We start from the raw sequence: 15,334 nt of genomic DNA on the forward strand, positions 1-15,334 counted from the left end.
CGTGGAGTGTTTGGAGATTACAGTGCTTCCAATCCAATCTCATTTCACAAATGTAGATCTTTGGCATTTCTTCCATGAATATCCCAAATACAACTATTTCCCTCAGGTCATAAAATGTTTATTCTCTTTTGATCAGCTTGTCACCAGCATTTCGCTAAAAATTCATTTGTTATGATTCAGAAGTGTAATGCAGCCCTGATGTACAGGATAGGGTGGGAAATAGAGTAGGGCAATTTTTGGAAATGATTTATAACACATCAGAGAAAGGAACATTATACAGAATTGTTAATGCTAAATATCCATTCAACTTGGATACAGAGTTTTGTCCTTATTAGTTAGATTTATATTTTATAAAAAGTAAATTAGAGATTTATAGGCCATTTGCTTTTGATAAAGTCACTTTTATTCTTTACCAGTGTCTTAACCTCTAGAACTCTGCTTTTTATGGTGATGTATCAGAATGACTTGGAGAAAAATCTCAAAATTCATATTCTATTCCCTCCTCACTTTGGTATTATCAGTACCTTCAAATGAGAAACCATTAGAAACACCTCTGAAATTGAATAAGATATCACTTATCTTCAAGCAAGACTGTACCATGGAGAACCATGGGGTTTCTTAGTGAGAGGGACTTTGAAAGATTCTATTATAGGACTTGAAGTTTGGTTGAATGGTTTGGGGGAGAGTTCAGGGAAGCAGGGCTTCAGCCTAGATTGAATGCTTTCAGAAAGCGGAGGTAAATCTATGAAAAGCGATGTCAATAAATCTGATCAACAAGGAGGGAGAGTGGTATGAAGATCAATCTGTAAATGGTAAAGAAGTACACTCATTTTGTCTCAGAGAGGAGATATTCAGTACTTTAGTGATGACATAGAGCCTTGTTTTTGTCTGCGCTTAGACAAAATTTTGAAGTGGTTTTGCTTTGTCTCATTTATCATGGTCTCAGAGTAATTTTGTCTAGGGTTGGCATTCTGTGAGATTGTTTAGATGTAATAGACTATCATGACCTAGCTGTGAGTTGCCAGGCTGGCTTCTGAATGTCAAGGGCAGCCTGTTTGTCTTTCTTAATATCTACCCTCTGCTCTCCTCTGTAGCACAACTGTAATGGCTACTACCTTTTGGTGACATACTTCCAAGTTTATATTACAAAATATTTTAAATGTACAGAAAAAGTGGAGATAATAGTATGGTAAACATCATGCATCCATCAGACAACTTAAGAAATAAAAGACTACACATAAAAGTATTTGAGTACCTCTCTGAAATCCTAATTTCTCCTGGAAGAGAAGTGTTATCTTGATTTTGATATTTATCATTCTCAAGTACAATGCATTTTGATTTAAGAAAATATACATATGATATTTTGCGGTCTGCTTCCCTTCCAGGAATTATATAAGATCTAACTTTAGTACACATTGTGGTCATTTTTTATTCTGGGGTTGTTTTAAGCAGGCACTAAAGCATCAAACGACGTAAACATGAAACACCCTATACTTCACACTGGTCTCAGGACATAATTTTATAGAAGTTCTGTTAAGCATTGTAAATGAATTTTAATCACCACATCAAGTACTTTGTGCATTTGGTTTTCAGTGCCCTACAGTGACTTTGATTCCAGGGACAATTTGTTGTTTTTACTTACCGAGATGTTGGGTGGATTTTTCTTCATCCTTCCACAGGCTCCACTAAACATTTTGACACGAACAGAGCTGCCTCACTGAGAAATTCACATTTTATGCATTAACAGACTATTTTAATTTCATGAAGCAGAGGTTTGGCTCCTACTTGCAAATAGCACTGAAGAAAGCAATATTGCCAAAAGAAGTGGCCTGGTATATTCAGAGATAAAGATATAGAATTAAATCCATGACTTTCATTACCTCTTACTTTACATTTCCATAGAACAGAAGCATTAATTAAACCCCTCAGTGCCTTCCTCCTTGCAGGAGAACATTTACTCTCTGACAAGAATTGCCAACTGAGGGAATGTATGGCACATGAGACCCACCATTATAGACACACTCACTCGCCCGAGAGAAAAGCTGATGACTTCTGACAGATGGACAGACAAAAACAGAGCACAAGGAACGATTCCCATCTTTTCTTGCCCTTGCTGTCACACTGACTGTGGTGATGGGAGTTAGCGTCTTTTACATTACTTGAGGTTTCCAAAGACAAGCACACTTATGACTATATTACATCTCTTGTCACCTGGTGTTACTTGGCACATTTCATATAAAAGCAGGGACATTGTCATGGTCTTGTGAGGTTTTTAATATCCATCCGCTTACATGGCAGGGGCAGGAAGGAAATATCAGGTGTCTTAGTCTGTTTGGGCTTCTGTAGACAGAAATATCATAAACTGGTGGCTTGGAGACACAAGACATTGATTGATGTCTAGGGGGCTGGGAAATCCAAGGTGGTGGCAAAGGTAGATTCTGAGTGTGGTGAGCACCTGCCCCCTGGTTCACGGACACCATCTTTTCACTGTGTCCTCCTGTGTACAGGGCACAAGCTAGCTCTCTGGGGTCTGTTTTACAAGAGTGCTAATTTCATTCCCGACCTGACTAGTCACCTCCCAAAGGCACCAGATCCTTATATACCATCACCTTGTGCGTTAGGATTTTGACATACGAATTTGGAGGGATACAAATATTCCAATCACAGCATCAGCTTCAGCTGAAGTCCTGAAAGTCTGGGATGTTAAGTCCACAGAGGCCCAGATAAATTCATGGGCATGGCTGGAAGGGCTAGGGGAACAAGTACTCCAGGGTTTGTGGGAAGTGTTGGAGAAGCAAATGTCCCAAAGTCCTTATCATCCCCTCCTGACCTTTACCTTCTCATTGCAGGGGAACACTTAAGAATCTGTCCTCAAGAATATACATGCTGCACCACAGAAATGGAAGACAAATTAAGCCAGCAAAGCAAACTAGAGTTTGAAAACCTCGTGGAAGAGACGAGCCATTTCGTACGCACCACTTTCGTGTCCAGGCACAAGAAATTTGATGGTAGGTGGGACAGTTTCTGCTGTCCTTTGGGGTGCTCTTCTGAGAATCTCGGTCTTCTGTGAAAAACACTTCTTTGAGCAAGAGCTTTTCTTTCCTTCTTAAACATTTATAACTTGGTCTATTTTTAGAAAAAGCATGCGCTTTCTTGACAATTTTTGTAGTTAATATCTGAGAAAAGCTGGAGTTAACAAAGAGCTGTTTTGAATGTGTGGTTTGCCTGGGAGATTTATTCTGAAAGATTTAGCTTAATTTTTCATGATTAGAGTGATTCTCATTCAGGTTTTGTCACATCATAACTTGTCTTAATTTTTCATCTGGGGATTTTCTTTAAAATAATTAAACGTCATTTAAAATTATTTGAAATATAACAATACTTTCAAGAAGACAGACTTGTTTTTAGTGCTAATGACACAGACTCCTTTATTTTAGAGTTTGCTCCTCCAATAATGTAGCCACATTTTACACTGCAGTGACAGTGCATTCTGCATCAGGTTTAAATCCTCTATTGATTTCCTGATTATAAGCTATCCAGTTCCTTTCTGTATTCTATTTGGTAAGTAAACATTTTGTAGGAGAAAGCACAAAGAGCGAAAGTAATTATTACTAGGATTTCCGCATTGAATTTTACCATCAGAACTTCAGAAAAAAAATATTCAAAAGCAATCTGATTTTTGTAAACTGAATTAATAAGGAGAGTGATAAAGTTAATATTCTTAGGTGGTTGTGTAGTCTTTAGCTCCCTAAGAAATGAGTATACTTCCTGTGGCTCATTGTAAACCAGATTTGCCAATTGTGGAGACCCTTCCTAGTACCCTGGTCATACTAAGTTGTCCTTGGTCTGTAGACCTGCCATCTTTTCCCTCATCCTCTCCAGTCAATGCACAGCAAAGCCAATTTAGGAAAGGCTTGCCAAAATTTTGATTTTCCTTTGTCTTTTCTCTGTAGTAGGTAAAATGTTCTGCTTCATTGCTTCTTTAAATTATTATAATAACACCAATTTCTTTTAAACCAGCCCTCTGAGTTCTAAAAGGCAAGTCTACTCGGTAGTGTTTTCAGTTCTTAAGATGATGTGACATTCTCCGTGTAAGTCAATGGGACTTCATCTTTTCTGCCAAGCGTCTCAACGTCTGCCATTTCTTCCTCTGCCTCTTCCTCTGTGTTCAACTTTACATGTGGATGTGCCTGAATATAATTCCTTATTTAGAAGTGATGCTGTGAATGTTGTTCCCTTGAATGAAACTAGGGAGTACTTTGTTGTTCACCTTGATTGACAGATTACAAATATGGTGACATTCAGGAGCCCCTGGAGGGGCTCTGTGTTTGAGGAACTATAATGTATCACTTCAGATGGAGGCAAATTGAGACACCTTATTGTTTGTTACAGAAAGCTGGGAGAGTGATCTGGTGCTGCTGACTTTTACCTGTCTTTGGAAAATGATTCTAGTGCCTTTATTAAGCTGTACTCCAAAACTGCAGTGAAATAATTCTAGGATAGCATTCATGGTACACACTGTATATTCATTCCTTTCAATAAGAATTTCAAAGGTAGTTTTATGGGGACTTGATTTTTTTTTTTAATGTGTAAAGCTGTTCAAAAAGACTGAGCCAGATACTTGTATTCTCATATCAGTGACGTTTAATATCTTTTGATTTAGAACTCTTGATCTCATCTCCTTTGTCTTAATAGAGAAACTTCTCTCTATCTCTCTGTTTCTGGCTCTCTCTCCAGATGTGTTTTAAATTGTTTTAATGTACTTAAGGGTATTATGTCAATCAGTTTGACAGGACATTGATTTTTGCTAAGATTAGATCTGACATGGGTAGTGATAAATTCTTTTACTAATAGTGCATCGTACTGCATTAGGATGGGAGAGAAGTTAAATTTTTTTTTTTTTTTAAGGAAAGCTTTCAGCCAGCCTTATTTTTGAAAATCAAAATGTGATCCTGGTGAGCCTAGCTTTTGAAGAGCTCAGTCTTAAAAAATAAAATATGTAAATTTAAAAGTCACCATTATAACTTTCACTGTTAAGGCAATTTCATGAAGGTCAGCTGCACAGTTGTATGACTTATCTTCTTATCCCATGAAGGTGATCCTGCTAAGTCACCTTTCAGGAACAAGGATACATTCATGTGGGCCACTTTCCATTTTTCTCCCTTAGCTTTAAAAAAAAAAAAAAAAAAAAAAAAAGAACAAAACACTTCCTCATTGATGAGTATCGGTTGGTATGAGCACAGAAGAACTATCTAGGATCAGTGTGGAATGTTACCCTCTGAGTTTTATTTTCCCAGATAAAATCATTGGTGCTCTGTAGGGCTGAGTTTATTTTTAGTAGCTTCCTTTCCGTGAGTCATTTTGCATTCTTGCTGGGGTCTGTTGGTCCAAAGTGCCCATTTTACTTTTCTGACTCTGGTCCCACTTTCTCAGAGATCTTGACTTGTCATCTGGATTTTGCATGTTTTTGTTGGCTACATGTTCTTTTATTTTTATTTTTTTTACATGTTCTTTTATATATATATATATATATATTTATATTTGGGAACAGTTCTTAAACTCTGATTAACTAGCTGTAATATAGTTTTGTGAATTTATTGCACTGATGCTGGACCTTGTGGTATATCTGTCCCTGAGTGTGTTGTTTCCCCCTTTAATATTACTGTAAACAATGGCACTCCTTGTAGTGTATGTTTGATTTATTTTATTTTTTATTTTTAAAAGATTTTATTTATTTATTCATGAGAGACACACACAGAAAGAGAGAGAGAGAGAGAGAGAGAGAGAGAGAGAGAGAGAGGCAGAAACACAGGCAGAGGGAGAAGCGGACTCCATGCAGGGAGCCTGATGTGGGACTCGATCCTGGGTCTCCAGGATCACACCCTGGGCTGAAGGCAGGTGCTATAGTTGTTGTTTTCCTTATTATATTAGAAATGTTTTGATTCCATTTAGATTTTCATTTTTTTAAAGATTTTATTTATTTATTCATGAGAGATACAGAGAGAGAGAGGCAGAGACACAGACAGAGGGAGAAGCAGGCTCCATGCAGGGAACCCGATGTGGGACTCGATCCCGGGACCCCAGGATAACGCCCTGAGCTGAAGGCAGACGCTCAACTGCTGAGCCACCCAGGTGCCCCTAGATTTTCATTTTATGGCAGAGGTGACTCTTAAAATTTGAAATTGCAAAAAACTTAACATAACATTCTGTTTTTTTGCCATATTCTTTCTCAGTTTTCATTAGTGTCTTTGGTAATATTTAGAAGAAATATTATATAAAGTTATCACTATTCACTGGGTGCTCAGAAGCCAAATCTGAATGACTATGAATTCTTCCCCACCTTTCCTAAATGGATAAGCTTTGCTTCATATTCCTATTAGCCATAAATTTGTAGCTGATAGGCAATACATTGAAAAAAGTATATAATGTCAATTGCAGACATTCTCGTCTTTGGCAGAGAATTTTCTTATAATTGAGAAGCTTTCTATTTCTTTTTAAACATAGGATTGAAATGTTATGATGAAGATATGTAAAGTAGAAATTTATATTCTTCGTGCTGGTACTTTTTCAAAGGTCTCACAACATTTTGGTTAGTTGTTGTTGTTTTTTTCTCCTTTCTCTGGCCAAATCTCTACCTCTGGTGTGCATTATACAGCCCTGCAAGCCCATCGCACTGCTGGCCTGGGCCTGTCCTGCAAAGATCTCCTCAGAACTATAAAGGGTCGACCTCAATCTCCTCTGTAGCCAAACCCAAGACTTTCTATCACAATGCAGGGGTTACATTATGAAGACCATCTAGGTAAAACTGGCAGAAAGATCACAGCATTACTCCTTTATTTATTTTTTTTAATTTATTTTTTATTGGTGTTCAATTTACTAACATACAGAATAACCCCCAGTGCCCGTCACCCATTCACTCCCACCCCCCGCCCTCCTCCCCTTCTACCACCCCTAGTTCTTATTGTCTCACCTCTGGCAAACACCCAGATAGCCAGAATAAGCAAATCACATAAAATATTTTTAAAAAGATTTTGTTTATTTATTCATGAGAGACACAGAGAGAAAGAGAGAAACAGGCTCCACGCAGGGAGCCTGATGGGACTCGATCCGGGGTCTCCAGGATCAGGCCCTGGGCTGAAGGTGGCGCTAAACCGCTGAGCCACCCGGGCTGCCCCACATACAATATTTTTAAAAAGGAGGGACATCTTTGTGCATCCACTCATTTCCCTGGTATTTTTGTGTTTAGTGACTATCTGACCCGTCAATTTTGTGTCTAAATCTCAACTGTTTTCATGCTTCCAAATGGCTAATGTGTTAGGATTCTAGGAAAGTAGACAACAATCAAACATTCTGATGCTAGTAATAGTAATAGGCCCTGTTCTTCACCCTTGCCCAATGGTAACCTATTGACCAAAGTGAACCACAGTGCAGAGTCCCAGAGCCCTTCAGTGGGAGACTTATTGTTAAGCCTGGGCTGATCCCTCCAGAGGCCCTGCTCTTAGTCACCAGTATCGTCTAAACTCTCCAATACTTCCCAGTCCTCCTATGTACTAAGATTTCATGAACAGCAGCATCCACTCTTCTATCTTTTGCTCTTGTCCAGTCCCAGTTATTGCGGGAAGGTTGGGATGGTGTCTTTGAAGACAAGTGAAATTGGATATTTTTTAATCTTTAAGAAAAAAAGAAAATTATCCACCTAAAGATAGTCTTGCCCCCAAGGGACCTGGGTCCCAGGCAGGGTAAATCACTTGCCAAGTTTCTACCAAGATGAATGAAACCAAGACTGTAGCCTAATACTCCTGAGTTATAGCAGTAAGTAATATATACCTACGTATAAATAGTAATATAACAGGAACTTGACATTTGCTTGAAATCCTAAGTAACTTTTTATTTGTTTTGAGTGGATGCTGGCTTAGAATTATTGATATTCCTTTAACAAAGCAATGGTGATATTGGTGGGTAAAGAATCTAGCCACATTTTTTGGAAAAGGCAGGAATAGTATTCAATCAGAAGTTGACTCTCAATTAAAGGGGGATGAGCGTTTGGTGCAAAAATGTTATTAAATCAGTCAAGCCATGTTATATATTATCTCACAAAGACCTGGTAACTTCTGTCTTAATATGGGCACTAGCACCCTATTCTCTAGGAATGTGTATGAAATATGGATTAACAGAGACAGGAAAATTTAGTTGAAGGGATGTTTTATTTTGCTTATTTTTTTTCCTTCAGATTTATTTGAGCTGAAATTTATTCACATTTGAAGCTCAATATACCGTTTTTTATTTGTTTATTCTTCTTGGTCTTGCTATTTTACTTTCCTTTCTGGTTTTTATTTATGCATTTTAATGATATACATTTGTCCGGAGATTTTGGCAGCAAGTACATTTTGAAAAAAAAAAAAAAAGTTGAGCAGTAATTTCCATCCTTCTGAAGAACTTATTCTATAGTAACACTCTTAGAATTCTCATTTTACTGAATGTGGAAATAATTTATACACAGCGACATAATATTTTTACGCTGCAAATCTGCTTGTGTTTTCTTTTTAGATATCATTTCTCATCTATCTACTGTGGAGATGACAATAACATAATGATATCTGTAAAATATGGTCTAATTTTCCCAGAGAAAACACTTACTTGAAAAGGAAAAACTGCTAAGTAGTTTTCCATATGTTAGTAGAATCTTCTATATTTCCTGTCACAAGGGTGGTGTGTGTCTTTGTGTCTGTAAACGTGTGTGTGTGTATGTGTGTGTGTGTGTGATTTCAATTTGGAAACATTTATTCAGAACCTTCTATATAGAAGATACTTAACCAAGTATGTAGTAGATAAAAGATGACTAATAATGGCAAAAGTATGTTCACAATCTGTTATGAAATTTACCTTACCTTGTTGGGGAGACATAAGTTTAAAACCAACAGTAGAGAAGGTAGGATTGACTCTATCATATGGTAGAAGTCCAGAAAGGAGGGAATAAAGGAGGGAGACAGAAGGGAGGGAATAAAGTGTTTCATTTAGTGGCATCAGAGAAGACTTTGGGAAAGGGGAACAGACAGGACCTGTAAAGAATGACTTGATTCTATCAGTTAGAAATGGGGCAGGAGGAGACTAAGCCCCCAGAGAATTTGTGTGCAATGTCCATAATGTCCTTGGGACATGTTGTAAACATATTTACTACTGATATTTCACAGTACTGTTCATTTACTGACATTTAGTGTGCATCTATTTTTTTTTAAGATTTTATTTTTCATGAGAGACACAGAGAGAGAGAGGCAGAGACATAGGGAGAGGGAGAAGCAGGCTCCCTGCGGGGAGCCCCATGTGGGACTCAATTCCAGGACCCTGGGATCTTGACCTGAGCTGAACGGAGACTCTCAACCACTGAGCCACCTAGATCCCCTAGTGTTCATTTATTATGTAGATATTTGTAGAAACTTTCCAGTCCTGCGTCTGTCTTCTATTGTTTTGTGAGAAGCAGCAAAAAAAAAAAATTGCAAGGCATAAACAAGAAGCATTTATCTTTCCTCAGTGCATCTTTGGATTGTCTAGGGTTTGGTTGTCCTGGTCTGTGCCCTGTTCAGATTGCATCTAAACTAGGATTTGGTTTACTCTTTCTAGGTTTCACTGTTCTTTTGGAGGCAGAAGTCTATCTTGGTGATTTTCTTCTCATCATGGAGTTTAGACACTAAGGTTTATAAATGGAGGCACGATGCCCCTTATTGCCTAAACTAGGATTGGCACACTCTCTTCCCAGGTTCTGTTGGCCAAAGCTAATCTCCTGGTCATTCCCAACATCAGTGGAGAAGGGAGTATATGACTTCATAGAAGTGAAGATGGGGGAAGGAGTGAATATTTATTTCTACATCCTAACTACTGCAGTTATCAACTGACTTCTCCTACCATTCTTGAAACAATATTTTATGTTCCACATTGGATGGCTTGTTCATTGTTGTTTTGATAGAGTCTGTAGGAATTCAAGAGGGATATACATTTTCTAAATAAAGCACACAAACATACCCACTGTACCACTACCTTCCATATCATAGCACACTAACAAATGCACACATAAGCACGCACATACACGCACACACATACCACTTCCATGTTATTCAAGAATAAATAGGAGTGATATTTCTGTTTATTTTTTAAAATATTTATTTATTCACGAGAGGAAAAGATTGAGAGACATAGGCAGAGGGAGAAGCAGGCTCCTTGGAGGGATCCCAGTGTGGAACTCAATCCTGGACCCCAGGATCACACCTTGCGTCGAAGGTAGATGCTCAACCGCTGAGCCACCTAGGCATCCTGATATTTCTGTTTCTTATGCTACCAGTACCCTTGTCCACTGTACGGAATAACAAGCTAACAATAATCGATAAGGGTTATTATATTAATTATCTTGCAAAGTAATTAGCTGAGCACCTCCTTTAGTTTTGCTAGGCTACCACCTCAATGACATGTATTTTATCTGAAGGACACACCTCTGGAAATCACATTGCGCTGAATTGAGTTTTAGAAATTAGAAATAGTCATACTATCACTGGAAAGTAATCTGACAATTTTCCCAAAGGGCAGACTTTCCAAAAATAAGAATGAGCTAACCAGGGATTTCAACTGTGGCAGGAGTAGTGGACAGATTTAAAAATCACAAGTGCCTTGCTTTTCCACAATGTAGGAATAGATGGTCCATGGTAGGGGTCCTTTAAATGCAATGTATGAAGAACCCAGATGGTTGTACAAGTGAAATTTGTCTTCCTTTTCTTCCTCCTTCCTTCCCCTCCCTGCCTCCCCTCTTTCTGTCCGTCCGTCCTTCCTTCCTTCCTTCCTTCCTTCCTTCCTTCCTTCCTTCCTTCCTTCTTTCCTTCCTTCCTTCCTCCCTCCCTCCCTCCCTCCCCCCCTCCCTCCCTCCCTCCCTTCATTCTTTTTTCTTTTATCCTCTGTGGACAGATCATTCAAAACTAATGAAGCACACTACTGATTTACAGCTTCATGTCCTCTGTGAATGGACTACCAATCTTTTTCTAATTCTTAGACCCCTACCACACACCTCAAAGTAACTTAAACACATTATGCTCCCAGTGTAGTTGTAATATTATCATCTTATTATCACCAATTCCCTTGCATGGTGGCTTTGCTGAGCAGCTGTTTCACAGACAAGCCAATTTCTTTTAAGTATTGCTCTATCAGATGCTGAAACCAGCCCTACCAGAAGGGTTCTTGGTCATGAATGTTAATGAGCAGACAAGTGTCTGCTCCCTGACAGGGGCTCACTAATCCTTTGAGTAAGTATGGATAAATTACAGGAGAAATTTTATTTCAGTTAAATTGATCTGCCACTGAATAGAGAAAACTGATTTTCTTATTTTAATGAAAATCAAGAAAAATATTTGATGGTGGTGTAAATTGGAGCTCAGTGGAAACATTTTTGTCTTCAAACCTGAGAACACTTAGCTCAATGTAGACTGGTTTAAATGCATGGTGGGTGTAACGATAACGGAAAATTCATTATCTCTAGTTAGGGGTGATGTGCAGTGGGAAACAGTATGAGTCACTCACTTTAACTGGGATTTCATATCAAGACTCTTGACTTTCCATCATGATAGGGAATTGGAATAAAAGTGTGCTTTCTTCCTCTGCTGAGACAACATGGTTTCCCTTTTTCAGACAAATAACACGGTGAAGGCATAAGAAGCATATATATGCTTTGAGAGTTCTAAGATTTAAAAGAAAGTAATTCAGGTAAACATCTGAAATGACTCCCCTGTCCTGAAGGGAATCCCTGAGGGGGATATATTGAAGGAATAAGCTGGGCAAGGAGGTGATAATGGTTGAAGTCAGTCAATGAGTCCCTGAGGGTTTATTAGAACATTCTCGGTTCTGTATGGTTTCTACATTTCTATAATAAAAAAGTTTTTTAACATAACTGACTTGAGTATAAACAGGATGGACGATTTTTAGTTTGTGAATTCATTCTAGATACACAACAATGTCAGCAGATACTGTCACTCTCGTGTCTTGTGTATTTAATAATAGTAAGTTACACAGAACGTACCATTTTCAAAATGTGAAGGTGAACAGAACTTACAGGGATTTTAGCTCAGATTGAGGTTATTTAGTTTCTGCTTTTCCACCCAGCATTTTCTTCTTGGTTAGCTAGAAAGGGCATCTCTGGTTTATCCACGTGAACAAACTAATTAAAAATCCTTCTACAAGGTGTGATTCAAAATGTTGAACTCTTGTTTAGGAGATACATGGACACCATGATAAGCAGACTGTTCAAACACAAAATTTGGCAAGATTCAGAAGAAAACGTGAAAGGGATATTATAAGTGCGTTATAAATAACATTTCTGTATTGCTCAGTAGTTATCCAGTGATTTTTTCATTAAATGACAACACCTACGTGAGCTTGGCATTTTAGAAAATTAAAAGGAAAAGACAGCTTTCCTAAGCAATTAATTCCATAGAGTTCCAAGTATTCCATTGGGCAGGAAGAGAATATTGAGGTAGTGTTGAGGTAGAGTCAGGAACCAGCTCAGACTGCAGAGTTCATGGCACTCTGAGAAATTTTTAGAAATTACTAAATGCAGCTTCTGAACCTTCCATTTATTATTCTTTCAAAAGGTTTGTTAAATTCATCAAATGGACAAATGCTATTTTGGCAATGACTGTATATAGTAGTACATGATCTTCATGCCGGTTCCTCCTTACCTAGTGGCTTAATTGAATCCAAACAACTTGGAAATGAAAAGCAAACTTTGAACTAAGATAACAGGGAATTGGGTCTCTGAGGCCTTGCCATGTCTTTCTCCACATATTTTTTTCATTTCTGAAGATTTTTCTGCATATTTTCTCCTCTTCGAGGAACCTTGCCATGGTCATTATAGGCTTAGGTTCCCCCAACCCTACTGACTCCTTCTCAGTCCTTATGTAATTGACACCTGCTCATTTTTACTTATTTAGGGATCTTTTAAAAAGTACAATCGATTGCCTATTCCCTGTTGAAGTCTGAGCTCTCTCAGTATAGGGATCAGGTCTCCTATTTCTGTTTTATCTTCCTCTGCTTGACTTAATAGTGAGCATATGTAATAATACTGCGGTGTTGTCTGACTGTGGCCATGGCCTACACAGACCCAAGGGCACACACTGATCACATGAATTACTTAGGTTTCAGTAATAAATACGACAGATGAAAATGGGAAGCTTTGCATTCTAGTTATCTATTAACTCTTAGGGTCTATAAACCTGGAGGTCATATTTGATTTCAGCAGCATTTATTCTAGCAGATTTAATGGAACTAATTTTAGATTCCCAGAGCTAAGATGGTCTTTATTTCAGAGTGCAAGTGGAAATCCTTAGTTCAAAAAGCAGGATGTGTGTGTGTTCTTCTCTGTCACACACTTAGACGTTGGCAGAGAGGAACACACACATCCTGCTTTTTGAGTTGTGCATGCGGTTTGTGCCCCTGCATGAATAAGGAGAGGTTCAGAGGCAGGTGAGCCATCTAGAGGACCAGTTAATGGATAGGTTCTTGGGTTCACATTGGAAATTTTGATTCTTTAGTCTGGATAGGACTCAGAATATTTAGCATTCAGCATCTGAAACAGGTAGTCTTTCAGTAACTTGGTGTAAGTGGAACTGAGAGTTCAATTATCAGAACATAGAGTAAGGCACAGAAATATGACATAGGTTTTTATTTTTTTTTTATTTTTATTTTTTTTTTAAAATGTTTATTTATTTATGATAGTTACACAGAGAGAGAGAGAGAGGCAGAGACATAGGCAGAGGGAGAAGCAGGCTCCATGCACCAGGAGCCCGATGTGGGATTCGATCCCGGGTCTCCAGGATCACGCCCTGGGCCAAAGGCAGGCGCTAAACCGCTGCGCCACCCAGGGATCCCTGACATAGGTTTTTAAATCTTTACTCTATCACATTAAATAATGGGGCCAGTTCAAGGTCTGGCAATAAAAGGTCCCCACTGTGTTAAACAGGATTTAAGTACCTATTGCTCATCAAACAATGTGTTCTGTACATTAAGCAAGCCTCTTTTCTCCTCTCTGATTTTGACAATGAGTTTTGCTCAAGATCCAGAATTCATCTGATCTTTTGCAGAACAAAATTCTACTTCATTTGAATTTTTAAAATTTTTGTGAACTACAAAATTTTCTTTTTTCTCTTTACTTTTTTAGTTCATAGGATCTAACAGATATTAATTTGTAACAATCTAGAAAATACATTTTAATTTCTTCACGTCTTTGTTATTTTTGTTATTTTTTGCTTGGATGATGTTTTTGAAGCCAAGTAACCTTTTTTTTAAGATTTTATTTATTTATTCATGAGAGACAGAGAGAGAGAGGCAGAGACACAGGCAGAGGGAGAAGCAGGCCCCATGCAGGGAGCCCGACATGGGACTCAATCCCGAGCCACCGGGGCTGCCCCAAGTAGCCTTTTTAAATAATATTTTTAGTAGTATTTTCTGATTCTAAATTAACACATGCGTTTTATAGAAAACTTGAATAACTTAACTTTGAAGTTTAAAAGATTTCAAGTTTCTTTAAATTTATGCCTACTGAGGGGGGAAAAAAAACCCTGATATGTCAGGACACTAAGGTAAAATTGTAAGAATAACCAGCTGTAATAATAACCAGAAACTATGGTCTCTCATTAAAATTTATTCAAATAACTTCTGAAAAATAAAAGAAATTGGAACTTTTAATTTCTGTGTTTGATAGTTTATAACTATGAAATTAAAAGTAGAGCCCAGGGGATCCCTGGGTGGCTCGGCGGTTTGGCGCCTGCCTTTGGCCCAGGGTGCGATCCTGGAGTCCTGGGATCGAGTCCCATGTCAGGCTCCTTGCATGGAGCCTGCTTCTCCCTCTGCCTTTCTCTCTGTGTTTCTCATGAATGAATAAATAAAATCTTTAAAAAAAAAAAAAAGAGAAGTAGAACCAGTCCCTGTAAGAGGGAGGGGATTTTCTATTTTCTGGGGGTTGTATTTCCCCCACACTTCCTAACATTTTGTCAATAATTTTGCACCACTTTTACTGTGATTGAGTTGCTAGTCTTGATTTAGAGTGCAGGTAGGAACCCTTTCAAATTATGACAACGTACTGCTAAAGATTTATATGATGCAATAAATCATGATTTATATTAAAGAATAGGTTGAAGGAGTCCTTAAAGTTAATCCTCCTACAAACGGGTTTATGGAAAATAGAGAATTAAGGAAAAACAACATGAACACTTTTAATGCCCTTTTTAAAAAATAGTTCACAGTTCTACTGAGTTGGCCCAGTTATCATGAGGTCAGCCAGACTTAGTCTCAATCTCTTCATTGT

The 15,334-nt window shown here is 38.1% G+C and overlaps 1 protein-coding gene across 2 annotated transcripts in view; it reads left to right on the forward strand.

Annotated features, from left to right (window-relative positions):
* GPC6 (glypican 6) overlaps nucleotides 1–15,334 on the forward strand; it is a 1,091,148-nt gene that overhangs the window by 286,255 nt on the left and 789,559 nt on the right. For both annotated transcript variants that reach the window (XM_025441287.3, XM_025441288.3), the window contains exon 2: nucleotides 2,850–3,008. In XM_025441287.3, the coding sequence (XP_025297072.1) occupies nucleotides 2,850–3,008 (159 nt within the window). The remainder of the gene's footprint in view (nucleotides 1–2,849; nucleotides 3,009–15,334) is intronic.

The sequence above is a fragment of the Canis lupus genome, chromosome 22 (assembly GCF_003254725.2).
Source record: "Canis lupus dingo isolate Sandy chromosome 22, ASM325472v2, whole genome shotgun sequence".
Lineage (NCBI taxonomy): Eukaryota > Metazoa > Chordata > Mammalia > Carnivora > Canidae > Canis > Canis lupus.